This window comes from Phyllostomus discolor, chromosome 3, assembly GCF_004126475.2.
Source record: "Phyllostomus discolor isolate MPI-MPIP mPhyDis1 chromosome 3, mPhyDis1.pri.v3, whole genome shotgun sequence".
Lineage (NCBI taxonomy): Eukaryota > Metazoa > Chordata > Mammalia > Chiroptera > Phyllostomidae > Phyllostomus > Phyllostomus discolor.
In genome coordinates this window covers 2,590,562-2,617,451 of record NC_040905.2, presented here as the reverse complement: position 1 = coordinate 2,617,451, position 26,890 = coordinate 2,590,562, and the positions used below count along the sequence as shown (strand labels likewise).

Below are 26,890 nucleotides of genomic sequence, written 5' to 3'. Positions count from 1 at the left end.
GATTGTGGTCAGGCCTTGACCCCTGGAGGCACTTGACCTGCCAGGTTAAACTCTCTGGGTCCCAGAGCGCCTTTATGCCTTCTGAGGCCTCCCTCTGGAAGGGGGAATGCCGACCACACGCTGCCCCAGCGTGGGGGCTGGCAGCAGGGGGCTCGACTTCCTGCTTCACAGAACCACAGACGGAGAGAGGTTTTTGCCCTGGACCAGGTCATACCCGGCTTCTCCAATCCCTGACCTGGCTGGACCCTCAGGCACCCCTCTCCTGGGGGCCTTTGCTGCCCCCCGAGTCTCGGTGACTGCTGATCCGTCCTGCTGCCCCTGTGGTGTCCAGCTCCCTGTCCTGCATCCCCGCTCCCGCCAACACTCCTGTAGCTCCTGAGGCCCAGCTCCCACCGGGCTCGGGAGACATGTGCCCCACGTCCTTGAAGAGGTGACAGCGAGCTGCTCAGTCACTGATCAGGCCTCAGGGTTTATGTTATATGTGTATTAGATTATATACATACACATACATGTGCATATATATACATATATACACACACACACTACATGCACACATACACATAAAATTTAACCCCTGGCTGGTGTAGCTCAGTGGACTGAGCTCGGGCTGTGAACCAAAGCGTCGCAGGTTCGATTCCCAGTCAGGGTACATGCCTGGGTTGCAGGCCACAGCCCCCAGCAACCGCACATTGATGTTTCTCTCTCTCTCTCTCTATCTCCCTCCCTTCCCTCTCTAAAAATAAATAAATAAAATCTTAAAAAAGAAAGAAAAGACACTTACTTAAAATTTAAAAAATAAAAATAAATAAAATAAAATTTAACCGCCAGATGATACAATGAACTCCGTCATGATTTTGTGTCACTACCAGCTCTGCCAGGGTCTAATTAGCGGGGGAAATGACACGCCATCATACACACAGTCAGTGGTCTTCCAGCACCAGACATTACAAAGTGGGGGAGAGGTTCGGCACCGTCTCCCTAAGCGTCGCTAGTGTGCTAGGTGGCCGGTAACGCATTTCAGCGGCACTTTCGAGCCTGCGAAATGGGGGGCTGTCAGACTGCTCATTGAAAGTGCCGGCTTTCTGAGTGTTTGGTCTAGTTCTGTGCTTACTTTGATGCTGTGTTCGCTTATTTTATTTTTTGCGTTTTATTTCCTCAAAAGTAAAAATGATCCCTCTGGGTTGGTAGTTCAGTTGGTTAGGGCGTCATCCTGATACACCAAGGTTGTGGGTTCGATCTCCAGTCATGGTGTATACAAGAGGCAATCAATAAATGCACCAGTGAGTGGGACAGCCAGTCAGTGTTTGTCTGTCTGTCTCTCTCTCTGTCTCTCAAAAAGCTGAAAGTGAGCAGTGGTACATCAGAACAGCAGGCGGTAGGGAGAAAATTTGCAGATGTAGACCTGCGTGGGTTTTGCTACCAAGTGTTGTTCAAAAGTGTCGTTTGCTCTCTTACTGGGAGCTTCTAAGAATCAATGGGCTGTGCTCCCTGGGGGGGAGCAGACCCAGGGTGGAGTGAGTGGTCTGGGCACCTAGAGAGGGAACTCCTTTCCGCCCCCAGAGCGTCCTCAGTGGCATCGGTGACTGCGTCACTCCTCTGGAGTCCGGACAGCGTCGGCTCCCAGAGCGCCGCACAGCAAGGGCAGCCCTGTCCTCTGTACTTTCGGTGCCCGATTCCCAGACTTTGGGTGCAGTGCGCACTCTTGGGGCTGCCCAGGGAGCAGGCTGCTCCCTTGTGACAACACGTACAGATGGGGCTTGGATGTCGGCATTAAGGCGTTCGCTCTGCCTTCCGTGTCTGCAAAGCTACACGATGACCTCGATGGCAGGAAGCAGAGTCCTGTCTCGACAGACCATCAGGACCCAGGCACCCTTCTTTCTCTTGAAGAAGGACAGGGTGAAGGGCAGGGTGAAGAGCAGGGTGGAGGGCAGAGTGGAGGGCAGCAGCATCAATAGTCTTGGTGCAGAGGGAGCTGGAATTACTCAACTCTCTCCCCTCCTTCTGTTTCCATAGAAATAGTTTTTTTCCTCCAAAAAACGTCCATCAGGGCTGTGCCCTTCTTGGTCCTTGTTTTTGGACGTGGTCGTGTCTGCAGCGTCCAGAAAGAAGCGTCCAGAAGCACAGCCACCTTCGACGGTTCCCACTGGCGCCCGAGAGCAGCGTCCGCTCTCCCTGCACGTTCGCCCCGAGCAGTGGTCTCCGCTGCGGGGAAGGCACGCGGCCGTCCAGGTGCGGGGACTCCGCTCCCTCCTCTAATGGACACTTTGCAGCGGCCACGCCGCCATCTTCCAGGGGGTCAGCAGAAACAGAAGCAGCCTTCCAACCTGCCCTCGGTGGCTCAGACCTTCCCTGTCAGAAAGGACCAACAACAGGATGGAGGTCACTTAAAAACCCCGAGAGGGGATGCTGGGGTTGCAAAGTTCAAGCTCTCGAAAACCAGACAGCCCGGTGCTCAAAGCCTATCCCCGCCCAGAGTGACACCTGTCACTCTCCGCCCGCCTGTGAGTCAGGCTTTCCCCAGGGCCCTGGGGCTTCTCTGGGAAGCAGCTAAGATATTAGCAGCCGCGTCTTGGGGCTTCCTCTGAGGGTGACGAGATGGTGAGTCACGCACACGAAGCACTTGAGGTGTGGTGCCCGGCCCCAAATAAGTTCCCGGGAGCGGTAGCTACTACGTCTTGGTAAACTGATAAGGAGGAGGACTGCGTCAACTACGCTGTTTTTCAAGTGGACGTTAAGAATTATAGTCAAAATGTGCCCTGGCTGGCGTAGCTCAGTGGATTGAGCGCGCTGGCTGTGAACCAAAGGGTCGCAGGTTCGATTCCCAGTCAGGGCACATGCCTGGGTTGCAGGCCATGACCCCCAGCAACCGCACATTGATGTTTCTCTCTCTCTCTCTATCTCCCTCCCTTCCCTCTCTAAAAATAAATAAATAAAATCTTTTAAAAAAATGTACATTCCCACATTGTAAATATGGGCTATGTTTCTGTTTGTCTTCCCAGGCATTTTGAGCTGTTGCGCAGCCTACAATGTGGGTCTCCTGGAGGCGAAGGTGTTTTCCGGTCCTTCGAGCGAGCAGTTCGGTTACACGGTGCAGCAGCTCGTCAACCCCACGGGCAGCTGGTAAGGGCGCCCGCTCCTCTCTGTTCCCGCCGCGGAGACACGGAGGGTGGCTAATGCTGGGCTGCACTCGCTCGTTGAAATTGGAGCCGGAACGCATTATTGATGAGTAGGCCACCGATGTTTTCAAACGAAGGGTTTTTCTTTGAGAGTTGATGACTCGGGTTGAACATTCGTGGGATGGCAGAGTCCTAGTTTCTAAGAACCTGCATGGAAAAGCTTCTCTAAGTACCCCACAGCAAATTTCATAATTTCACCAGTTCTGACCATTTAGTAGATGGTAGGTTTATCTCTGTTTCCTTCTCTGTGACGTGGTAACTCCGGAGCCTCGTAAATGGTCAGCTAGCTGAGGGTGCCCCTGGGCCGTTTCCAGATGATAGAATTGTCCCGTAAACTTTCTCCTTCCGCCGGGCCGGGTCTGCTGGTTTCACTCCACACCGGCCTTCCCTGCCTCCTGCGGTGACGGTCCCCCCAAACACGCGTGCAGAAGTCACAGACGTACCTTTCTCCTTCACCTTCAACGTCTCTCATTTTTTTCCCCAAAAGTGCCCTAAGTGTTTCAGTGCTGAGTAATGGCCACATTTATAAACCGTGCTTACGTTTATACGGGCTGGGCAAAAGTAGGTGTGTAGTTGTGCCTATGCGAAACAGTTTATTCTTGCAATATTATTTATTCGTTGTATTATTTTCCATATGAAAAACCATAAACCTCCTTTTGCCCACACACAGCCGGCTTCAGGGATATGGAAATACACACTCCCATTGCTGGTTTGTTTCGCATGAATCATGGCAGCAAACCCAGAAGGCCCTGAAAGGTGGCGCTGGGCAGGAGGGCTGTAGGTCCTCTTCTGGCAGAGTGGGTGCCCCCTGGTGGACAGGACCCTGCCAGTGCAGCCTCACCCCCCGTGGCCGGGGCTGTCCCAGACTCACCTGGAGCTTTAAGTCCCGGGTCCTCTACAGCTCCGTGCAGAGACTAAGTGGGCTTGTCCAATGAGACTGTAATTTATACCCTGTTTTCCCCGTGTGCACTTATGCTTGATGTTCTAAAGAAGTAAATTCAAAGAAACAGAATACGGATTATCCCCGTTTTGGAGCATGGCTGTCTGTGGAGGGGGGACGAAGGGACAGTAGGACCCTTGGAGAGGGCGGTGTGGCTCCGGAGATGCGGGAAGCAGTGTGTGCGTGCAGAAAGCTCATCAGTCGTCCCGAAGAGCAAGAGCGGTTCGGTTGGAGACCCAAAAAGCAGCCACCCCCGTCTTCATGTGGGGTCTGAGAGAAAGAGAAGGAGAATCTCTCACAAGCCTCTAGTTTCCTGCGAGAACCGTAAACCGTAAGGAGGCTGCGAAGCACGCGAAGCACCCCCTCGCCTCCCTCACCTGTCTCACCACGCTGAGCTTCACTCCCCGTTCACACCTGCATGTCCGTTTCCGGGACAAAATTCACGGACAAAGTGAACGGGGTCGACACACCCCCACCTTCCCGGTGGCCTAGTATCTGGGCCATTTCCATCTTCCCTGGGGACAGCTGTGTGGTCCCTTGGCCCCTCGGCTCCCGGCCCACGTGGCGGGAGGACGGAGCCCCCCTCCCTGGCAGAGGCCTGAGCGGAGCCCGTGCGAAGGGAGACCCGAGGGCTGGGAGTGGAAGCGCTTGGGTTCGGGGCTCAACTTTGCTGCCAGTCGACTCGGCTCCTTGGTGGGAGAACAGGGCTGGTGATGGCTCCCGGCCTTGCAGGGCCTCTGCAGGGTTGAGGGAGCCAAGGAGGAACAGATAAAGTCCGCAGAGCTGATGCCCGTACAGAGTGCTGGTGCACCGACAAGCAGTTCGTGACCCTGTCACTCTCCCAGTTCGCGTCCTGGATGAAACCGCCGTCTGCCAAAGCACCCGTTGAGAGGCTCTGCCCACGGGCTCTGGTTTATAAAAACGTGGTGGCTTTACAATCAAGTCTTCTCGCCCCGCCGGGGCCCGAGGACGCTGAACCTGCACCACCACAGGCTTTAAACGGAGTTTTTCGGCTTCTGGCTTTCCCTTCGGGAGAACTGCCCGTCAGGGGATTGCACGTAACGGACGGAGTCTGCCTTTATCGGTTCCTTTGCTCCAGCACCAGCGCTGACCCCCAGAGTTTTTGGGGCAGCTGTCCGGCTGGGGGAGGGGGCCAGCCGGGCGCCCTCTAGAGGTCTCAGGCGGGGCAGCGAGGCTCAGCTGCGCAAACTGCCTCTCGGCGAGCACCGAGCAGTTGGAGTGTTCCACTTACAACAGCGATGTTTCCCAGCCCAGCCCAGCCCAGAGCTGAAAGTGACCTCTCTCCTTCCACCTGTCTCCCTGCTTCCCGGAGACACAGAGCCCTCCAGGTGACCTCTTTGCACCGTCAGTTCCTTTCGGGTGACAGTCAGGAGGCTGGTCACCCTGGGGAACCCGCCCACCCGTCGTGTTGCCCAGGGCTCGGAACTGCACCGTACGAGACACAACACTCACGTGCTACAGGCTCTGCTGTCTCCCACGTTCGTGCGGGTGTTGTGAACCGCAGGGCTCTAATCCCATGGGAAACACCCCCGGGTGCCTGACAGCCCCCCCCCCCCCCCAGGCCCTTTGACCTCGGTGTGGCTCCAGGGAGGACCGCAGCCTCCTTATCTGATGTCGGCTACTCTCCTTGACTCTTTTTTCTTTTTAATTCGAACCCTCATCTCCTGGTGGCCTTCCCTTCGAAATACACCTAAAATAAGGACAATCTCCCCTTGCTTTAAGGAACCACCCCGCCTTCCACCATCCCTTGCCCCAATTATTGAGCTGTCTAACCTTTGCTCCGATGCAGACCAGCCTTCAAATCCTTCTAGAAGGTGTCCAGTCCTGTCACCACTCTGCCCCGAACCCTCCGAGGGCCTTCTGGTTCCACTCAGAGGGGAGGGGAGTCCTTACCCCGGCCCCCACCCGACCACGTCTCCCCCCACCGGCCCCTGGCCCACACGCCGGCCCAGCCACAGCCTGGGCTGCTCTCCCTCCAGCGTCTGTGTGTTAGTCCTCCAGCTCCTCTGAGTCTTTGCCTAAACGTCACCTTCCCCGTGAGACCCTCCCCGACCGTTCCAGTGAGAATTCCAGGGCCCCATCCCCCCAACTCCATCCTGCTCGGGTTTCCACAGGGCGCTGAGCACCCTCGCCCTGCGCTTCATTCACGAATTAAATCCATTCTCTCCCCCTCCCACTGGAACGTGAGCTCCAGGAGGCCGGAGAGCTCTGAGCACCTCGTTTGCTACTGTGCCCCCAGGGCTTTGACCCCAGCCTGGCCCCCGGTAGGCGTGGCCCCGGGCACCGCCTCCCAGGCTGTGCCCCGCCCACGGCCAGGGCTCGCCCTTTTTGTGGGAAGGGGGCCCCCTGGAGTTGTGCAGGAGGTCAGCCCATAGGATCGCAGCAAGCGTTGGCTGAATCAAAGCACACATGGTTTGCCCCGCTCTTTACGTCTGTCAATGATCCGCAGAAAAATCGCTAGTGTTGAGGGCACACTCGCGGAGCCGGGAGACCCGCAGGCCAAAGGCGGGTATTTATAACAGCCCCTGGATTGTGGGTTTGAGGCGACCTGGGCCACCCTAAGTACTGTTTACCAGCCGAAGGAAGGATTTTGAATTCCAGTGGAGGCGGGCAACTTGGCTGTGTTTGGGAACGCTGCATAATGACTGTTTTGCCACGAGATAATTGGACAGTGAGTGTTATTTTAAGCGGTCTTGGAAGAGCTCCCACTTTCACTGCAGGAGAAGGACCCTGTGTCGTCAGAGGGACTTAGCACACACAACTGTTCTTGAAGTGCGTGTGCCTGCTCTCAACAAGGTGGGGTCCGTGGCTCCACGGAGAGACCCTGCCTCAATTCCTGGGGTTCGCCCACTCCCTTGCCCCATTGCCACCTTCGTCACCGCCTCTCTGCACGTGGCTCCACCTGCTACCGTTGATCACAATGTTTGTGGATAAATACACCAGCCTCCTTCCTCCTCCCGTCTGACTAATTTAAGAATGTTGCAATTCCGATGGGGTCGTCACAGCTGACGTCAGGCCCCCGCGTGGAAGTGACCAGGGGAGGCTGCTAGGGACCGTGCCAGGGAAGGAGGAGGCGGTGGTTTCGGAAACGTCCTCTGTGGGCGCTGGCGTGACCCACAGGCGGCTGACCTGTGTGGGTCCCCATCGTTGAAGACTGTGTCCCACATGGCGAGGACCCCCCGGTGGTTCTCTGCCGGCCACCCGAATGGTCTGGGTGTCCACTGTTTCCTAGCATTTTGTGTTAGGAGTTTAAACGGCATAATACAGCCCTGACTGGTGTGGCTCGGTGGGTTGCATGTCATCCTGCAAAGCAAAAGGTCCCCGGTTCGATTCCCGGTCAGGGCACATGCCTGGGTTGCAGGTTTGGTCCTCAGTGCAGGGCACATATGGGAGGGGGCCAATCAATGTTTCTGTCTCACAGCACTGTTCCTCTCTGTCTCTTCCCCTCTCTCTAAATTATAATAATAATAATAAATAATAATAATAAAAGCAAATGGCATACTGCTGGCAGATCTACATGGGTTCTTTGAGAGAATTTTGAGACCTTTTGCATCTCACTGTGATGCTGAGCAGAAGCTGCCTCTCTCTCTCCTTGCGGGTGCCTGGGGGCCATGCCCTCAAGGCCTGCGGAGGGGTCGGCTCCTGTTTGGAAGCTCAGAAGCCAGAGGGCCTCTGATTGGGCAGAGGAGCTGAGCTGAGAGAGCCTGAGCTGAACGCAGTGTTTCGGGGAGGAGCACGTGGGAGGGGCACCCAGAGGCCTTCTGTCTCCTTGTGTGTCTCTCGTGCTGGAGACGGGTCCAGCCCACAGAAGCCAGAGGTCACGCCGGCAGGCCCCTGTGGGAGGAAGGCCGCAGGCTGGAGCAGGCGAAGCCGGGAGATGCGTTCACAGGACAGAGTGTCCGAGGCGCGTGAATGGGAAGGACACAAGCTCTGTCCCAGAAGCCCTTGCAGGCCTGGTGCCAATCCCCCCGTCACTACCACGAACTCTGGGACTTCCTGGCAGCCAGCACTGAGATGCTCTGTCAAAACCCCACCCACGTGCCGGTGTTCTAGTGATCCTGTCTGCAGTTAGGGTCTCAGCAGGTCAGTCATGCCGCGGGCTCTGCTCAGGGGGAGAAAACTCTTTCAACTCCGACCTTAATCCACGCTAACTGAATCAAAGTGTTCGAGAGCGCTCTACGAAATACTAGTCTGAGGACAATTCTGTACGATGAATAAGCGGAGAAACGCATTCCTGAGCCATGAACTCTCTCTCAGAATGATCTGTGTCCCCTCTGTCCCCTCGGCTAAGAATGCCGACACACACCCCTCCTTTATCCGGTGACCATTTTCACGTCTTATCATTCATTTGTTTGATTACTGTTTGCGTTGCCGCGTATGTTAAGCAGGTCCACTACGTTTCGCAAACGGAAGTGTGCCCGCACCCTCTGTAATCCACCCCATCAGGTAGCATCGGGTGCAGGTGGTATCGCTGATAACAATAAACCATTTATGCACATGGATCCTGAAAGAGTATAAGCATCATGGATGCATGATCTAACCCTTCCCAGCTTTGACAAAGAAAAAAAAGGCTGGATCGAAGATTCTTCCTCGGGAACTACTGGAGCTGCTGAGCAACTCCCCTGCTCCAGTTTCTAGAAATCAGAGGGTCCGCGCCGCGGCGCGGGGAGCCGTGGGCTCCGCCGGAGAGGCTCCGAGGGAAGTGAAACCAGTCCAGGGCATGCGTGAGCGACAGCAGCGGACCCCGTATCCTGTGCTCCGGCCGCACACGTAGCTGCTCTGTATTTTTGTGTTTTTTTTTGCTAAGGACCCACTTATAGAAACAATAAACACAAAGCCGTGTAGATAACTCATCTCCTCCCTGAACACCAGGGAAGTTCTCAGGGCACAGAAAGCACTTGACAAAGAGTTGTGTTGTTTTTAGATTTTATTTTTATTTATTTCTTTATTTTTAGAGAGGGAAGGGAGGGAAAGAGAGAGAGACATCAATGTGTGGTTGCTGGGGGCCGTGGCCTGCAACCCAGGCATGTGTCCTGACTGGGAATCGAACCTGCGACGCTTTGGTTCGCAGCCCGCGCTCAATCCACTGAGCTACGCCAGCCAGGGCACAAATAGGAGTTTTTGCCTTTGGTTTGAACACTGTTCCCTCCTTTAGGGTGAGGCTGACCACGGGAGAGCCACTGGCCATGGGCCCTAGAAATGTCCGTCATCCGTATCGGTGCGTGCCCTAAGTAGGAAGTCCACCCCGAATTTCTAGGGTGAAAGTCTAGTCCAGGGACGCTCTCTGTGGAACAACTTGAACCTCAGATAACTCGTTAATAACGCTGGTTTTGATACACTGAGCTAAAGTGTATTATGTAATGTCACAGGTGGCTTTTTATTTTATGAATGTCACTACTAGAGAACTAAAAAGTGACATTCACGGCTGACCTTGGCGGCTTGCGCCATGCCCCCCTTGGTCAGCGCTGGGTCAGAGAGACCTCCCAGGGAGCTGGGACCAGACAGCCGGCGGTCCTCTGGCCGCCGAGTCAGCAAAGAGGAAAGGGCTGGGGTTAGGGGACCAGACCCAGTTATAGCTGAACAAATGAGAACGGTTCACTAAGTACACATGGAAATTGTGGTCGATGTGTTTCCCCGCTGCTCTGTGGTCAGCTTTCCCTCGAAGGAACACGAGCCACCGTTTCAGATCTCACGAGAACAAAACCCTGTGTTTAGGTTGCTGATCGGCTCACCCTGGAGCGGCTTCCCGGAGAGCCGGATGGGAGACGTGTACCGATGTCCCGTCGACCGGCCCACTGCGACCTGTGAAAAGCTCAATTTGCAAAGTAAGTTCTCAGCAGCGATGCGATGGTTTACACGTAACCGAAGCTGATTTGTTACAGGCACAGTTGAAAAATACTGGTGAATGCCGTCATAGTTCTGTCTGAAAGAAATACAGACAGCTTTTTTTGCCTGTATTTCTTTAAAAAAAAGATTTTATGGATTTATTTTTAGAGAGAGGGGAAGGGAGTGAGAAAGAGAGAGAGAAACATTCATGTGCCAGAGAAACATCAATCGGTTGCCTCTAGTACAGACCCCAGCCGGGGACCTGGTCTGCAGCCCAGGCCTGTGCCCTGACTGGGAAATGAAACTAGGGACCTTGTGGTTTTGGGGACCACGCCCAGCCCGCTGAGCCGCACCAGTCGGGGCTGCCTGTGTTTCTTTTTCCCAGTAACACGGGGCCCCACTGCATCCAAATTCCCAACACACTTTGAAGTCCCAAGTTGATACAAAGTGTGGGAAGCGCGTGGCCTGCTGGACCCTCCACCCCCCAGAGTATGAACCAATCCCCGCCGACGTTTGGGGTTGTTTTGCTGATTATTGACAGAAATCTGCGGCTGCGCAAACCTCTCTCCCCTCAAACAAACCTTGAGGTGCAGGGAGGTCCGTCCTAGGATGGACCTCGGAAGGCCTGTGTCCAAATGACGCCGTTCTAGTAAAAATGTTCACGACCAGGAGTTACCTGTAACGTTTGGAGTTGCTGTTTACCGCCCACATCTCAGACGCTCTCCATTAACGCCAAAGTTCCTAAAAGTGGCTGAAAACCTGCATGAGCCAGGCTTCCACACTGCATTCCCCCATGCGAGTAAAAATTACTCACTTCCATCACTCCCATCACGCACAAGGGTCAGCACTGAGGGGTCCGAGCCGGGCAGAACCAGGGTGCGGGTCGGGGAGACACCCCATTGTGGTCGTGGAGGGGAGGGAGAGGTTCGAAGCGGTGACCAGGACTTGGGCACGGGCCGGGGAGCTCGGACACGTCTCTGTCTACCTGGCGTCCTGCACGGTGTCTCCCGGTCGGGCGGACTCGGTGAGCCCGTGTTCAGTGAAGTGGGTCGAGTGTCCATCGTGTCAAACGCCGGAGGTGGAGGGCACGGCCACCGAGTGCAGAGGGTCATCTTATTTAAGGCGCGTGTTGGGGGTGGGGGTCAGTGCTCTGCAGGCATCGTCAGCCCTCACCGTGGCTGACACGCAGACGACACGCATGCATGAGTAATGAACACGTGTCCGAGGCGTGTCCTGTTACCTCTGACTTCTGAACACTTTGTATATAATAGTTTTTAACTATATACCTGCACTGGCACATTAAACGTACACACAGAAGTTGCATCATTTTTCTTGCTGCATTCCATGCCATCATAGTTTGCACCTTTCTTGTCCGGAGGCTAAGCCCCCGACAGGGCTGACGGGAAACGCCGGTGACCAAGTGTGGGGGAGCGGGAGTGTGGTGACCAGGGGCGGGGGTGAGCGTGGGCCTCCGTCTGCACCAGCTGAGCGGTGAGGAGAGCTAGGGAAACGGCCCGATGGGGTAGCGGGGTTGAGGGAAGGTCTTTCCAACGAGAAGATGGTCCTGTTTGTCGGGAGAGTGGAAGGAGGCGGTAGGAAGGGGGTGACGGTTAGTGCGGAGCTGGGTCCCTGGACGGAGCCAGGGGCGCGGGGAAGCGAGCCCTGGAGAGAGGGCTCCCCTCGCTGGAAACCAAGCAAAGCAGGGCCCTGGGACCACCCTTGGGCGAACAGGGAGGAGCCGAGCCTGCAGCTCGGGTGCGATTGTCTTTGCTGCAGGGGACACGGCGTGCACAGGCAGGGCTAGGACCTGGGCCGAGTGCGGAGGCTTGAGCAGGAGGGTCGAGTTTTCAATCGGTGGCCCTGGGGCGCGAGGGCTGAGGGACAGGAGCAGGGCTGGCTTGGCAGAGAGCGGGGAGCACACGTCAGGGACGGCGTGGAGGAGAGCTGCCGTGTCCGATAGCTGCTGGAGGATGAGCCCGGTTCGGTGGCAGGGCGGGGGTCGGAGGTCGGAGAGACATGCTTATTATTCACCAGGGCCGGCCTCGGGGTTTCCTTTCCGAACTCGCTCGCCGTTGCTGTGAGCCGGAGTCTCCCGCAGAGCACGATCTCACAGCGCATCCCGGGTGTTTTTTCTGGTCCACAATGAAGCATCAGATAGAGTCGTCATGACCTTGGAAAGAGCAGAGGGGTGGCAAACTGGAGACCAAACAGTGTCCTCGGCTGTGTTTTGTTTGGCCGGCACTTTGCCAACTTTAAATTTAAACACCAACTGGTTTGCCCCCTCCAGCCCTCACCCCCAGTGGCGTGCACCTGCAGCCTCCCGTGGGCAGGTGAGCAGCGGTCCCAAGGGCCTCTCATTTCCCCGCACCCGACCCTCTACCTGAGCGTCTGGCTCTGTGACACTGAATTCAACACTACAATCACACCTGAGTGGGCATGGGTGTTTTTAAAAAACAACTTTAGCCCTGGCTGGTGTGGCTCAGTGGACTGAGCACGGGCCTGTGAACCAAGGGGTCGCTGGTTCAATTCCCAGTCGGGGCACATGCCTGGGTTGTGGGCCAGGTCTCCAGTAGGAGGTGTGTGAGAGGCAACCACACATTGATGTTTCTCTCTCTTTCACTGTCCTTTCCTCTCTCTAAACCTAAGTAAATAAAAATCTGAAAAAAATATTTTTTAAATAATAAAAAGCAACTTTAAGTGAGTACGGAAACAGTTACTATTTATTTATTTTGTTCCCCTTTGACAGCGTCCGTAAGCATCCCCAACATCACCGAGATGAAAACCAACATGAGCCTCGGCCTGACACTCACCAGGAACGTGGGGACCGGAGGGTTTCTCGTGAGTGCTTCCTGTTGGGATGCCCACTCCTCCGGGAGGGACGGAGTCTGTGGTTCTCCTTGCCCCGCCTGTCACCCGAGAGCTCGAGGTTCAGGAGCTTGCCTGCTGATCAGTCGTGCCCCCCGGCTGTCCCCTGGGAAGTGAGAGCGTGTGGGTGGGGAGCCGCCTTCAGACACTCAGCCAAGCTCCTGCCACAGCACGTTGTGAACAGGGGGAGCCAGAGGAACCCTGATTCTTTGCCCTTGGACAGGGGGCCCGGCCTTTGCTGATAGCATCAGAGCCGCGGACCGCAGGCCTCCTTCCACAGGATCTCGCGAGCTAGGCTCCGCTGGTCCCAACGGGAGGGTTCAAAGCCAAGCACGCTATTGTTTTGAACCATTTCCTGTAAGCTTCGGCTGACCGGGGAGATTAGCGAGGGCTCGGCCTCGTTTTATTTCATGTCAGTGTTGACTCTCACGTGCTTTCTAGAATGTCGTGAAAAGACGCCACAGATCAGTGAGACACATTGCCTTACTTAGCAGGTGGCCCGGGCCAGTCGGGCGGTTAATGACCTGCACATCCAAACCCACCTCCATGTGGATTGAAGAGTTGATGTAGACCGGTAGAAGAAAGCGGTCACTTTCTGAAAGAGAGGAGTTTCTGAGCTTAGAACTAACAGAAGAAATGACACAGAAAATGGTTGAAAAGATTGGACCGTATAAAAAAACCCAAACCCTTGCACACCAGCAAAAGAACATTTACAGGCAAAGAAAAGCCCGGTGGTGTCTCCCATTCCCGTCAGCGCTCACGGGCGTCTCCTGGTTGTACTGCATGTTAGTATAGTCTTAGAAAGCTTGATTTTACATGCGTTATATCTGTGACGTGCTAACCTAAAAGCCTGTGTGGATAACTTTTCCTGAAAATATCTTCAGTTTTGAGCGACGTCCTCCTAACTCTCTCCAGTGGACGTTAGCATTCAGACAGACTGCGGACCACTGAGTGAGTCAGGTGTGGCTTAGATGACATGCGTTGCATCAATGGGTAGATGAAGGTGGCGATGAACCTCCGTGCTTTATGATTTCCCGAAGTCCTTAGAATGGGAGTGCCTTCATCTTTTTTTGTTTGTTTATCTTTAAAATGGAATACATTCAGGAAGAGAAATATATGGAGACGTAAGGATTTCATACGGAATCTGCTTCAGAATTTTTTAACCTGTGACTTCAGATAGAACAAAATAAAATTGGAAGAGAATTTGAGAGATTCATTCAATCATGTAGCGAGCAGAGAGGAAGGGAGGGAGGGCAGGAGAGAGAGAGAGGTGTGTGGGAGAGAAAGGAAAAAAAAAAGAAAGAAAAAAGCCGGTTTTCTTTATATGCCTAAGAGATCAAAAATCTTAAGATACTCTTAAGAATTATGTGGAAAAGACTGACAATCATCACATTTTTTTGAACCTGCTTAGATTCTGGCTTACAGCAGGAATGTGGTTCTGGCATTAACAATTGGCATAGTCTGATTTCAACTTCTTCATGCTCTTTTCCATTGCTTTAAAAAAATTTTTGGAATACTTCATGAGTTATTTTTTTCAGGGTGATTAGAACCATCAGCTCAGGGGCGGGGGAGGGACTAGGAATCAATAGTCGGTATCTGTGACTTGGTGAACGGCCACGCACACCGGTTACAGTTTTCCCCTAATTGGCGAGCTGAACCGGTTCCGCGGGGCAACCCTGGCCGTCTTCACGCACCGAGCAGGAAAAACGACGGCAGCTGTTGCCGCCTCGGTCATGCTACCAGCAGCTAAACCGGGTCCAGCACATTTCCTTCCCCTCTTCCAGCTGCCTTTTGCAAGTCCACGCTCTGCTGCTCAGCTTTAGTAATTAGTCCGCAGCTTCACAGCGAACTTCGTAGCTGTTTTTCAAGATCTTGACTGAACTTCTCTTACCAGTTTTTTCCTTTTCCATCTGACGACTTTAATATTAACCTGATATTTCCCGTGGGAGGGCATCGGGAGTTCTCGGCACGCGGGGAGTGCTGAGCAGGGCAGGCTCGGGACGGGGCTGGTGGAGAGACTCGGCATTGGAGCTCACGTGACGTGGGCCGGCCGCACGCAGCGAGGCCTCAGGGTGTGGAAAATGAGGGGCTCTGCGGTCCTCCAAGAAATGCTCTTGAGCAAAGTTTCAAACTGGCCGTTCATGAACCCCATCTGTGGTTGCTTAGCATCGAGTGTTTTTTTTTTTAAACAGTGAGCTTCCACACACAATTCTTCCCCTCCTTGAGGATTAGGGTGGGGTGATCTGGCGGCCCCTGAGCGGGGCCAGAGGGGCCGACCCCTCACTCACCTTGCCGTCCACACCTGGCCCCCAGCGCTCTTCCAGGCCTGCTGCCTGGCCCTGGGGGATGTAGGGGTTATGGTTGCTGCTGACTGGACCCAATGGAAGGACAGGTGGAGCTGGGTGTTCACGAATAACAACGACAGTGGTGCTGGCTGACAATTCCACGCGACCTGCTGTTCCCCAGCCCTGTTCTAGGTGTTGTATACCTAGAGACCCATGCACTCCTCACAACCGCCTTAAAAAATGGGGGGGGGGGGGGGTGTGCTGATCTGCATTTTGCACGGGAAGCACCTGAGACGCAGGCAGCCAAGTGACAGGGAGTGAATATTGCACTCACTTTCCTCCTTGGTGTCCCTGAAACGAAAGCACCCCATTTCTCCAGCGTGCTGGGGGACCTGGTGGGCTCCCCCCTACGCTGACCCCTGTCCCTGACGGTCCCAGAACCTGCCACCTTCCCCAAGCCTGCCATCTGACCCAGCCCACCCCTCCCGCCCTCACTGCTGTCTGCCGGGCGCGCTGTCGCTCAGAGGCATCGGTGACCTGCCATTCCAAGGGCTGACGATGACGCCTAGTATTGTGCAGAAGGACGGGGGCGAGGCTGGGGTTCCCAGGCGGAGCGGTCTCCCACGCTCGGTCCTTGTCCTCCTTCTTTTGAAGACGTGCGGCCCCCTGTTCGCGCAGCAGTGCGGGAGCCAGTATTATGCGACGGGCGTGTGCTCAGACGTCAGCCCGGACTTCCAGCGCTCGGCCAGCTTCTCCCCGGCCGTGCAGAGTAAGTGAGGAAGGCACGGGGGGTCTGAGGGGCGCCTTGCACCAAAGGGGGGGCCATTTATCAGCATGCCGCCCAGGCCCTCACCTCCGGGTCGCTCAGTCGCATGTGCACGCGGTGCGGATTCCGACTGACCCCCGCGACTCGGTCTCTCTCCCGAGCAGCCTGCACATCCTACATAGATGTGGTGGTGGTGTGCGACGAGTCCAACAGCATCTACCCCTGGGAGGCGGTGAAGAACTTCCTGGAAAAGTTCGTGCAAGGCCTGGATGTAGGCCCCACCAAGACGCAGGTATGGACGGAGCACAGACACACAGATTAACCCAGCTTCCCCCCACCGCGCCCTGAGGAAATGGGGTTGGATGCAGGATCTTAATATTTCCATGTGTCCCGTCCCCGTGTTCACCGCGTTGAATGGTGATCCTGAGCGGTAAATGAAGCTTGTGCTCAAGTTGTTCTGCCCGTGACCGGGCCCAGTGCTGGTCTTTGAACTTGGACTTCTAGGTCTGGCGCAGGCACCAGATAGGGGGTAGAGCATTTTATTCCTCTCTAATCCCCTTCAGTGGCTTGTTTTTTCATCCCCTAACCCATGAATTTATTAACATGTTTTAAAATCCAATATGATTTTTTATACCACGGGACTAATAATGAATTTCTTTCATTTATTCCTTGCTGCTAAACAACTTTTCTTGAATTCTGGTATTTTTATAAATAAGCCTGTGCACAGCATAATTCTACTATTTATTTTGTAGTCTTTTGCTACATTCTAGTCTACCCTGCTTTTTATACAGGACAGGTCTTCTCAGTAATGTTGAACATTTCTCCATGTTTTTATGGAGTCTTTCATTTGCTTTTCTACTTTTTGAGACAGGCAACCAGAACTCGAGAGCAGAAACTTAGTGCTTCTATTAAACTCACGTTCATTTTTTAAGTTGTTTTTTTTTTTTTTTGTTTCTTCACTGGCTTTGCCATTCCAGGGGTCGTCCTGGTTGTGGCGGCACATTGACCCGCTCTTAACAGGAGCCAGCTCCCAGCGTCCCCGTGAGTGTCCTTGGGCTGCCACTGGTGCTCTGGTGTCCCACAGTGGCTGACAAGTATCGGGACAGTTTCCCCTAAGTGCCTTTCAGTCGTCTGTATTGAAGTTTTTTTTTTTTCAGCCTTTTTATGCAGTGTTATAAAAAATACGGTGCCCTGGCTGGTGTGGTTCAGTGGATTGAGCACGGGCTGCGAACCAAAGGGTCGCTGGTTCAATTCCCAGTCAGGGCACAGGCCTGGTCTGTGGGCCAGGTCCCCCGTGGGAAGTGGGAGGCAAGCACACATCGATGTTTCTCTCCCTTTCTTTCTCCCTTCCCCTCTCTCTAAAAATAAACAAAGTCTTTAAAAAAAATCATTAGACTTTTTCCCCATTGACCTGGCTTCTCCATACCAAGAAGAGATTATACTCCCCCAAAACTGTGAGGGTTTCACTGTGGGCTTTTACCAGAAACTTCTGTTAAATAAGGCAAAGTGTGGCCCTGGTTCCTGGGGAGCCTTCCTGTCCACGCCCCTGGGAAGGGAAGCTTTCTCATGCATCTGCGGTCCGTCTCCGTCTCTGAGCGGATTAGCCCGTAACGCGACCTGTTCGACGGAAGAGTCTCCGGTATGGGGTCCATGCCCTTTCTCGTCTCCCCGCCCCGATGCGTCTCCTCCTCTCCAGCGGTGGTTTTGCTCGGTCTCCTCTCATCACCCCAGCGCGACCTTTCCATCCGTCCTGCTGCACCGCGTCTCCTCGCATCCTCTGTCCCGCCTTCCCCGTTCCCACACGACGTGCTGGGGCCGGTCACGGGACGCGCCACCATCCTCTCCCCCGTCAGACTTCGAAAGCCTCAGCATTCTTCCCGGTCCCTCCCTCTCTCTCTCAAGCCTTACAGTGTGCCCTGAACAGAGGGGTCCAGTAGCACCCTGTTTTCTCCATCCATTGGGAGGAGCTGATGGGCCTCAGAGATCCAGGCTCTGCTGCTCCACCTTCCTTACCTCTCCTGGTCTGTGTTTCAGAGCCCCATGGCCCTGGCCTGTCACTGCCACTCCCGGCCGTGGGAGCCCCGCTCCTCGGCATAGGGGTGCTGTCAGGGCGGAGAGCAAGGCAGCAACACAAGGGTCTGACCCTCTTGGGGTAAAGGGTTCAGGTTACGTGCCTGAACGCCCAGTCCAGAGGTTGTCCTGCCCCCCAGCGCTCTCCGATCGGACTCCCTCGAACGGCACTTGCCCCACGGGCAACGGCAGCGTCTCTGCCCCTCGCGTGTGTGACGAGGGGAAACCCAGCTCGAGAAATACGTCCCAACTGAGTGCGCTGCTGATCAGCCGTCATCGATTACCTTGACCTCTCATTCTCTGCTTGCTCTATAATTATCCCGAATCAATGTATTGTCTTCCATACCTGGCCACTCTTGTTTACAGCCATTGTCAATTAGAAAATGTATCTCATGTTTCTCTTCCCGTTACTGACTTTATTCTAATAGTTATCGATGTTAAAATGCTGTAGGGCAGTGCCTAAAATCTTACAACCATCGCCCTTGAGAACCAAATCGCATGCAATAGCGCACCATCTTGGTTGTCCGTACGTGCCGTTGCTTCGCACTTACCGCCTCTGACAAAGAACTTACCTCGTTGGAAGAAACATGACTGTTCTTACAAACAAGGTTGAAAATAATTCTCTTACACGTTCAGCCCCGGTCTTAATGCCCTTTCAATTTTTATGATAGTGATCGAATAGAAATGCTTTGTAACGTCGTTTGCAACCTTTAACGAACTCCCGCTCCCTTGCAGGTGGCGCTGATCCAATACGCCAACAAGCCAAGGGTCGTGTTCAACCTGAACACCTTCAAAACCAAAGCCAAAATGATAGCGGCGACGTCGAAGACGTTCCAGAACGGCGGGGACCTCACCAACACCTTCAAAGCAATCAAATACGCACGGTGAGTCACGCAGCCAGCAGGCCAGGAGCCTGATAAGGCGGGAGTGCTTGGACGTAAGGAAAAGAAAAGACAGAGAAAAGTAAAACACCTGGTAGCCACACTGAAATCAGAAATAACGAAGAAGAAAGTTTAAATATCCCGTAACCGAAACGCTCGGAGAAGACAGTAGGAAATGAAGTTTAGAAATCCTTGATTTCTAGGACTGTTATAAGATATTCCACAGGGCATAGCGAAATGAAATGAGAAGGCCTTAGTTAAAACCGTAGGAAGCGGAGCAATCTGAAATTATCAAGGCCACAGGCAACTCGAGCCCACGGAGGGGGCGGGGGTCGGGGGGCTCCATGCCAGTGAGGGGGGGCCCTAGAGTGTTCAACGTTAAGGACCTAGGACTCCAATCCAATGGAGTGGATTCCGGATGCTCGTCACCCCCTGGGCCGGGGGACTTGACCTCTGGGCAGCCCCCCCATTCTCAGCTCAGAGTCTCTGTTTTCTCTGCACCCACCCCCCGAGCTTCACCCTCCCTCTGTTTCAACCAGACGCCTCTACAACAATGCTACATGCCATCCTGCTGTTCAAAAGTAAATGAGAACAATACACTCACCTTCCCTTCGACCTACTTCCCGCCTTTGCCTCTCCTTACACATTCCTTCCTCCCATCACTGTTACTTTCGAGAGTGTCTGTACTTGCCCCCTCCACCTCCTTGAAGCACGTGGCTCCGCCCCCAGGCAGGTAGAAGGAAGGTGCCCCTTCGTCACCCATGCACACAGCGGTCCTGCCCCGGACCTCGTCCTCTCACTGCCCTGGACATCTGACAGCGACGAGAGAGAACACACTGCTTCCTGTCCTGTCGCCAGGATGCCACAAGCGTCTGGAGTCCCTGCCAACTTCTTGTCGGCAGTTTTGCCGCCACACTGGCTCCTTGTCCCGGATCCCGTCCCTCGACAGAGCCCTCTGTCCCTGCAGAGCTTTTCTCTGAGCCACTGTGTCCGCTCCCGTGACCCAGCCCTGCGAGGGTCACCCCTCGGCCACGCGGTCAGCTCGGTGCCCTCCAGGAGTGCACCGAGGAGCCAGCTGATGCTGCTTCACTTTGTCCACAGTGGGGGGGGTCGCTTTTCAGATCTGGGCCTCCTGGACCACTGCCCTACTTCTGCCTCCTGCCCCCCCCCCCACTCCCATCTTCTGTCACCAGCACTTGAGGCCCCGCCCCTTCCTCCTAGAGGAAGACCTAGAACTTGATGGTGCAGTTTTTTTATTTTATTTTAATTTTTAAAGATTTTATTTGTTTATTTTTAGAGAGGGAAGGGAGGGAAAAAGAGAGAGAGAGAAACATCAATGTGCGGTTGCTGGGGGCCATGGCCTGCAACCCAGGCATGTACCCTGACTGGGAATCGAACCTGCGACACTTTGGTTCGCAGCCCGAGCTCAATCCACTGAGCTGCGCCAGCCAGGGCTTGATGGTGCAGTTTATCCCTTCTTTGCCTCTGGAGGCCGCACAGCCCATCAGTCACCACATCCCATCATTTCTGTCCCCGATGTCCTCATCTCTGCTCCTCCTTTCTGTGCATGCGCTACGTTTTAGTCACTTCTTCTATCAACTGGTGACTCTCTGTAGGCCTCAAAGGACTGAAAAAGTGGGGTGATTTAAAAAGGGGTTAAGACTTAAGTCCTTTAGAAATACTGTGTCAAATATAAAAAAGTCACTAAGAAGTTAATGGATTTGATTATATCAAAATATACAATTTCTGTACAGAAGTAATACCATTAGAATTCAAAAGATCAATGAGTTGAAGAAATTATTTACAATATATATGACAAAGGATGATTTTCTTTATTAACAAACTATCGTACTAGCCACTAAGAAAATGATGAGCACACCAAAAAATATGAACAAATATAAAAATTATAAAATAGAGTTCCTAGGAAAAACACAAATGAATAATAAACATATAAAATTCTCATTATTCCTTCATAACAAAAATATATATGAAAACTATAACTATGTATCCTTTGTCGCTTCTCAGAATGCCCCAAATTTAAAGGTCTAATGATCTTCATTGTTAAGGAAAGGAGGCAGAGAAATGTATTGTTGTACTTTCATGGTAACATAAATCACTTGAAAGTTTTGAAGGTCCCTTTGGCACCACCTGTCAACATTTGAAATGCACATATGCTTCGTTCCAGTTACTTTATTGTGCATATACATTTGAAACAGCCAACCCAGAGTCACAGGGGCATTTGTTACAGCGTTAGTAGAGAAGCTACTAGGCCTCAGAATGGCCTGGACGCCCAGAAACGGGGAATCGGCTCCACAGCTGGAACACCCCTCAACGCTGAAACGTCCCTCGGGCGAGAAAGGAGGAGCAGGGGCGTCCTTGTGCTGCCAGAGGGAAAGGACTCTATCAAAAAGGCAGGCGACACTACCCACCACGCCCGTACAGGGGTGTCCAACCCACGGCCCAGGATGGCTGTGAATGTGGCCCAACACAAAATTGTAAATTTTACGTAAAACTTGATAAGGCTTTTTATGATTATGTGCCACAACGTATTTAATGTGTGGCCCAAGACAGCTCTTCTCCCAGTGGGGCACAGTGACTCCCAGAGGTTGGACACCCCTGGTTTGGGGGCGGACGGCCCATATGCATGGAGACAGACCATTTTCTAGGACACGTAACGTGAAGATCGTGAGCGTTTTGGAACAGGAGTTTGGTGTCAGGTTTTCAGTATATGTCTTTCCAAATGCTTTTTAGCACATATACCTATTTAAAAAAAATGATTTGTACTGAAAAAGTAAATTCAGATTCAACGAGTAAAATTTATGACAACTTGGAGTATTTTTGATGTCGGTTAGTACTAATGCATTTAATTTTGTCAGAAGGTAATTCTAAGGGTTCCTGATGTAAATATGCGTGTGCACACACGTAACACACACCACGGAACCCACGGAGATTCCCTCTGTGGCCCAGCAGGAGTTACCCGCTTATGTTTCTCCACCTGCAGCCGGCAGGGCGTCCCTCAGCCCGTCTCCGGGTGACATGCAGGGGACGCCTGGGTCACGATAGGCTGGGGGCTCCGAGCGAGCGGTTCTGTGGGTCTGTTGCCCAGAAGAGGTGCGCGTCTTAACGTCCCCTGCTGGTGGTGAGTCTCCACCTCTGTCTGCCCCAGGGACTTCGCTTACACGCCGGAGGCCGGGGGGCGGCCTGGCGCCACCAGGGTCATGGTGGTCGTGACCGACGGGGAGTCGCACGACGGCTCCATGCTGAAGGACGTCATCGAGCAGTGCAACGAGGACAGCATCCTGAGGTTCGGGATAGCAGTAAGTGCCCTTCTGGGCCTCCTCCCCGGGGGGCACGCTCGTTGACTCCGGGGGGGGAGGGGGGTGAACGGAGGGGGAGAGAGAAACTGATCCCTGTGAGGGAGAGACACCGATCGATGGGTTGCCTCCCGTGTGCGCCCTGACTGGGGATCGAACCCACAACCCAGGCATGTGCCCTGACGGGGAATTGAACTGGCGACCGTTTGGTGTATGGGCAACGCTCCAGCCAACTGAGCCACACCGGCCAAGGCCAAGTGCGTTTTCTTCTAGTTATCTCTCCGCACATGGGTACATGTTCCTTACAGCAGCGCTTCCCAAGACTGCCCTTTTCATCGGCTCGTGAAGCTTGACATAAAAGACATTTTTTACCCCGTTTCTGCTTCTTGCTGGTGGTCGCCCTGTCCATGAGGGTGGGTGGGCTCCCTTGTCCAGAGGGCCGGTGGCAGTCAGAAGTCACCCAGAGAGTGCTGCGGGGGACATTACAGCCCAGCGACCGTGGCTGTTTCCTCCTCTCCCTCTGTTCTCAAGGTTCTAGGGTACTTGAACAGAAATGCCCTCGACACGAAAAACTTAATAAAAGAAATTAAAGCCATTGCCAGCGTTCCAACCGAAAGATACTTTTTCAACGTGTCTGACGAGGCGGGTCTGCTGGAAAAGGCGGCGACCATAGGAGAGCACATTTTCAGCATCGAAGGTAAGGGGGGTCCTTCCACCAGCTTCCTTCCAAACACTTCTTCCGGGAATTCTCGTTTTTTTTTAAAGATTTTATTTATTTATTTTTAGAGAGGGAAGGGAGGGAGAAAGAGAGAGAGAGAGAAACATCAATGTGCGGTTGCTGGCGGTCATGGCCTGCAACCCAGGCATATGCCCTGGCTGGGAATTGAACCTGCGATGCTTTGGTTCACAGCCCGTGCTCAATCTACTGAACTATGCCAGCCAGAGCTTCAGGAATTCTCGGTTTTATGATGTAACTTGCTCTGTGAATGTTAACGTGTATGCCTCGTGTGGAAAGAACTCTTATAAGTCAGTAAGCAAACTAGGCAAATATCATGAATGAGTATCTTATAAAAGATGAAACACAGATGGCCAAGAAACATCAGAACACATTCCCAATTATTTAAAAGCATAAATTAAATCGCTGTGACTTGGCGTTTAAAAGATAACAAAGGTTAGTAATGTTTAATTTTGGGACAGATGATGGAGAAGCAAGAAGCTCATAGACTATTGGTGAGATGATAAATTCTGTAACATTTGGGAGGCAATTTAGTAGCATCTATTATAATCGTACATAGTTTTACCTTTTGGCACTGGTGTTTTTATCATTGTGAAAAGTTTTGCCTTTTTACACCGCGTTACCTAATTTCACCAATTTCTGAATTTGCTTGTAAACACGTATACCTTTAAAATTAAAAAAGTGTGGTGAAGAGTGTTAGTAGTTAGGACTTCAAGGACGCGTTTGGCAGATCGACAATAATGCACAGACACGGCCTTGGAAGGTCTGGCCGGAGGGGAAATGGCCCGGGTTCCAGACGTCACTTGTGTGCAGGACGGGGGCCCACACTTGGGGTTGGTAAAAAGGCCCCTACAACCCCAAACCTGGCTCCTGACGGTGAACCCGAGTCACTACTGGAAGTGAAAGGCATGTTTTATTGAGCACCTACTAGGTAGCCAGTACTGCTTCCGGAACCAGGTCCCAGGGGATTGGATTGACTCAGTATCCATTCCTCAGTCGTATCTTAGTCTCCTAATTGTCCACTGGAAAGTTCTATCCAAAAAGTCCTGGTGCCTCTTACACGTCCCGTGGGGCTCCTGAATTGTTTAAATCATTGTCGAAATCTCACGTGCCCTGAAATGAAATTATCTGGCTGCCCATTGTCATAGTTTTGCTCTTTTGCGGTGGCGTGAGTGTGAACAACCTTGATGCGGTCTAAAAGCCTACCTACAAGTGTGTCACCTGGCAGGACGAGGTCGGGGGGAACTCTGCGTGACTGTACTGAGGATTCTCTCCACTCGTGCTGTGTACGCGATCACAGCTTCCAAACAAGTGACTGCGTCTCGGGGCACAGTCTGTCTTCTCTCTGCAAAAGTGGCGCTCCAGGAATTCAGCTCCATTCTTGCAAGGAGTAAAGAGTCCCCACAGTGGTGACCACGGTGTGTGGAAGCGAGCACTGACTGAGTCTCCTGGGGCTGAGTCGGAGGCACCACACGCGTTGAACTGGGTCGAACTCCCCGGGGGTTACATTCCCGCTCAGTCTTGACTGCCGGTCCCTGCAGGCTGACCCCGCACCTGTCAGCATCGTGGGCACCGCCCATCACCTGCCACCTGAGCTGGGCAGGCGTTCATTAGTTCCTGTATGTAAAAGCTAAACGTTAGCACCAATATTTGAAGCTAAAAGTGCAGAGAGTTTCTTAGCTAGTCATGATAGGCTGTTTCCTAAAAGGCTATGGCCTCAGTTTTCCTCTCCCCCATCCCCCACATTGAGGGTTCTCTGCTGTCCGGGACTTCATGTCAGTACGTGTGTTCCTATGTAATCAAGAGTAATGACAGCTGGAAGCTGGGCCGTGGACATGCGGAGGGTTTCCGTGTCTGCTGGAATACCTCCTCAGTGGTTCTCCGATCTGCCAGCTCTGTGTTTGTGAGCGAACCTCAGAACCTCGGGAGTGTGTGTGTGTGTGTGTGTGTGTGCATGCGCAGAACAGAAGAATCAATTCAGAACTGATGGCCGCCATCTAATTCTGGACCCTGCTACACTTCCCAGGCACCGTCCAAGGAGGAGATAAGTTCCAGATGGAAATGTCGCAAGTGGGATTCAGCGCAGATTACGCTCCTGAAAACGTGTGTATATCGTGTGGCTTCCTGCCGCGGTGTCATTGGGCCCCGACCCTTGTGGGCGCGGGGGCCCCGCCCCTCCCGTGGGAAAAACAGCCACCCGGGGACCAACGGTTCTGACCCCGAGTCAGAGTCCCTGAGCTCCTTTGTGCTGCCGACTGGCCACCTAGACACGAAGGGTTCGCCATGCCTTCCCTTCCCTGTGTCACAGGGATTTTGTGTGCACAGAACAAAAAAAAGATGATCCTGTACATGAAAGCCTTTGAGCGCTCCAGGGGACAGGCACCATGTTAATCCAGGGCATTGTCATGGCAGAGATTCCCTTTGACCCAATTAACTACTGGAAAAGTGCATTAAAACCGCTTACCAGCCCTGGCTGGTGAAGCTCAGTGGATTGAGCTCGGACTGCGAACCAAAGTGTCGCAGGTTCGATTCCCAGCCAGGGCACATGCCTGGGTTGCAGGCCACGGCCCCCAGCAACCACACATTGATGTTCTCTCTCTCTGTCTATCTCCCTCCCTTCCCTCTCTAAAAAACAAACAAACAAACAAAAAAAACCACTTACCCCTGTGACCACTGTCCTTGCTGAGTTCCGAGTTGCTGTCCTGTCTCCCTCTGAGAGCGGAGACAGGAGACGGTAGGAAAAGGAAGGCATCGGGAGAGCGTGAGGTGGGACGTCTTCGTAGCTCAGAAAAAGCTGTTCTCAGAAACCCCCACCCCCCGGCCTCGGAGTCCAGTCCGCTCGGGATGTGAGGGAGCCGCGGCGGGAGGGAGGGACCCTGAGAAACACTCAGGGCAGTGTACGCTCGCTCAGAGGACTGGGCCAGAGACACAGAGACCTCCTTTCTCCCGGGAAGTGAAGGCGCTGACTCCTCCTGGGTCACCAGTCTTCAGAGACTCTCACAGAAGTCACAGGCCTTCCCCCTGGGAACTGCGAATGAACCCCCCCCAGAGAGAACTCTGAACACCAACACCCGGAGACTCTGGACTCTCCCCGAGGCCCCTCCCCATTCCCCAGATTCCCAGTCCTGGATGTACGACGGTCACTCATGTGGTTTCATGGTCTCCGGGTCTCAAACCCAGCATTTCCCAACTTGCTATTTTTTAATGGCTTGTGTTTTTCCATTCAAAATGTTTCGTAATCAAAATTTTAAAAATAATGCATCCCACCCCGGGCATCCCTGTGTTCTGCAAGGACTCCCAGGTTTGAATATTCCGGCCGGGGTGCAGTCCGGCCACACTGGTGGTCTCCTCCGCCCGCCCCCACCGGGACAGCCTGTGGTGGTTCCCTGGCGGTAGATGGGCCGTCGCAGCTACGGGCGCCTTTTTAAAAAATATTTTATTTATTTGTTCATTTGTTCTTAGAGAGAAGGGAAGTGCGGGAGAAAGAGAGGGAGAGAAACATCGATGTGAGAGAGAAACGCTGATGAGTTGCCTCTTGTACGAGGCCAGACCAGGGACAGACCCACAACCCAGGCTTGTGCCCTGACTGGGAGCCCCACTGGCCACTGTTTGGTTCAGGGGATGGCGCTCCAGCCAACTGAGCCACCCCGGTAGGGACTGAGGGTGGCTGGTGTAGCTGTGCTATTTCCAAGTAGGTGGGACAGGAGAGAGATGGTGGGGGAGCATTTCCTGTCTCTCAGGCTGCCCCGCGCCCCACCGGGGGCTTCTCTGTGCATCCGTGAGACCGGAGGGGCCCTGCTGACTCCTTCCCAAGGGCTCACAGCTGCAGCCTTTGCACATGCACGGCTTTCGGGGGAGACCTGAGTACGGCTGTGCGCTCCTCCTCCTGGTTACCGCTTGTTATAAAGCTCTGTGTGCCTGGTGCGTCCCGGCGAGTAAAGCTGAGGGAACATGGCCACCAGGAGGCTCGTCCTCCAGCACGAATGTGCAAAAAAGCCGTTCTGCGATAG

General features: G+C 53.6%; 1 protein-coding gene across 1 annotated transcript in view; it reads left to right on the top strand.

Moving 5' to 3' along the window:
• ITGA2 (integrin subunit alpha 2) overlaps positions 1–26,890 on the top strand; it is a 74,226-nt gene that overhangs the window by 14,640 nt on the left and 32,696 nt on the right. The window contains exons 2-10 of the mRNA XM_036020160.1: positions 3,000–3,120; positions 9,853–9,962; positions 12,710–12,801; positions 15,768–15,882; positions 16,044–16,171; positions 18,685–18,833; positions 21,997–22,147; positions 22,676–22,841; positions 24,907–24,983. Coding sequence (XP_035876053.1) covers positions 3,000–3,120; positions 9,853–9,962; positions 12,710–12,801; positions 15,768–15,882; positions 16,044–16,171; positions 18,685–18,833; positions 21,997–22,147; positions 22,676–22,841; positions 24,907–24,983 — 1,109 coding nt within the window. The remainder of the gene's footprint in view (positions 1–2,999; positions 3,121–9,852; positions 9,963–12,709; positions 12,802–15,767; positions 15,883–16,043; positions 16,172–18,684; positions 18,834–21,996; positions 22,148–22,675; positions 22,842–24,906; positions 24,984–26,890) is intronic.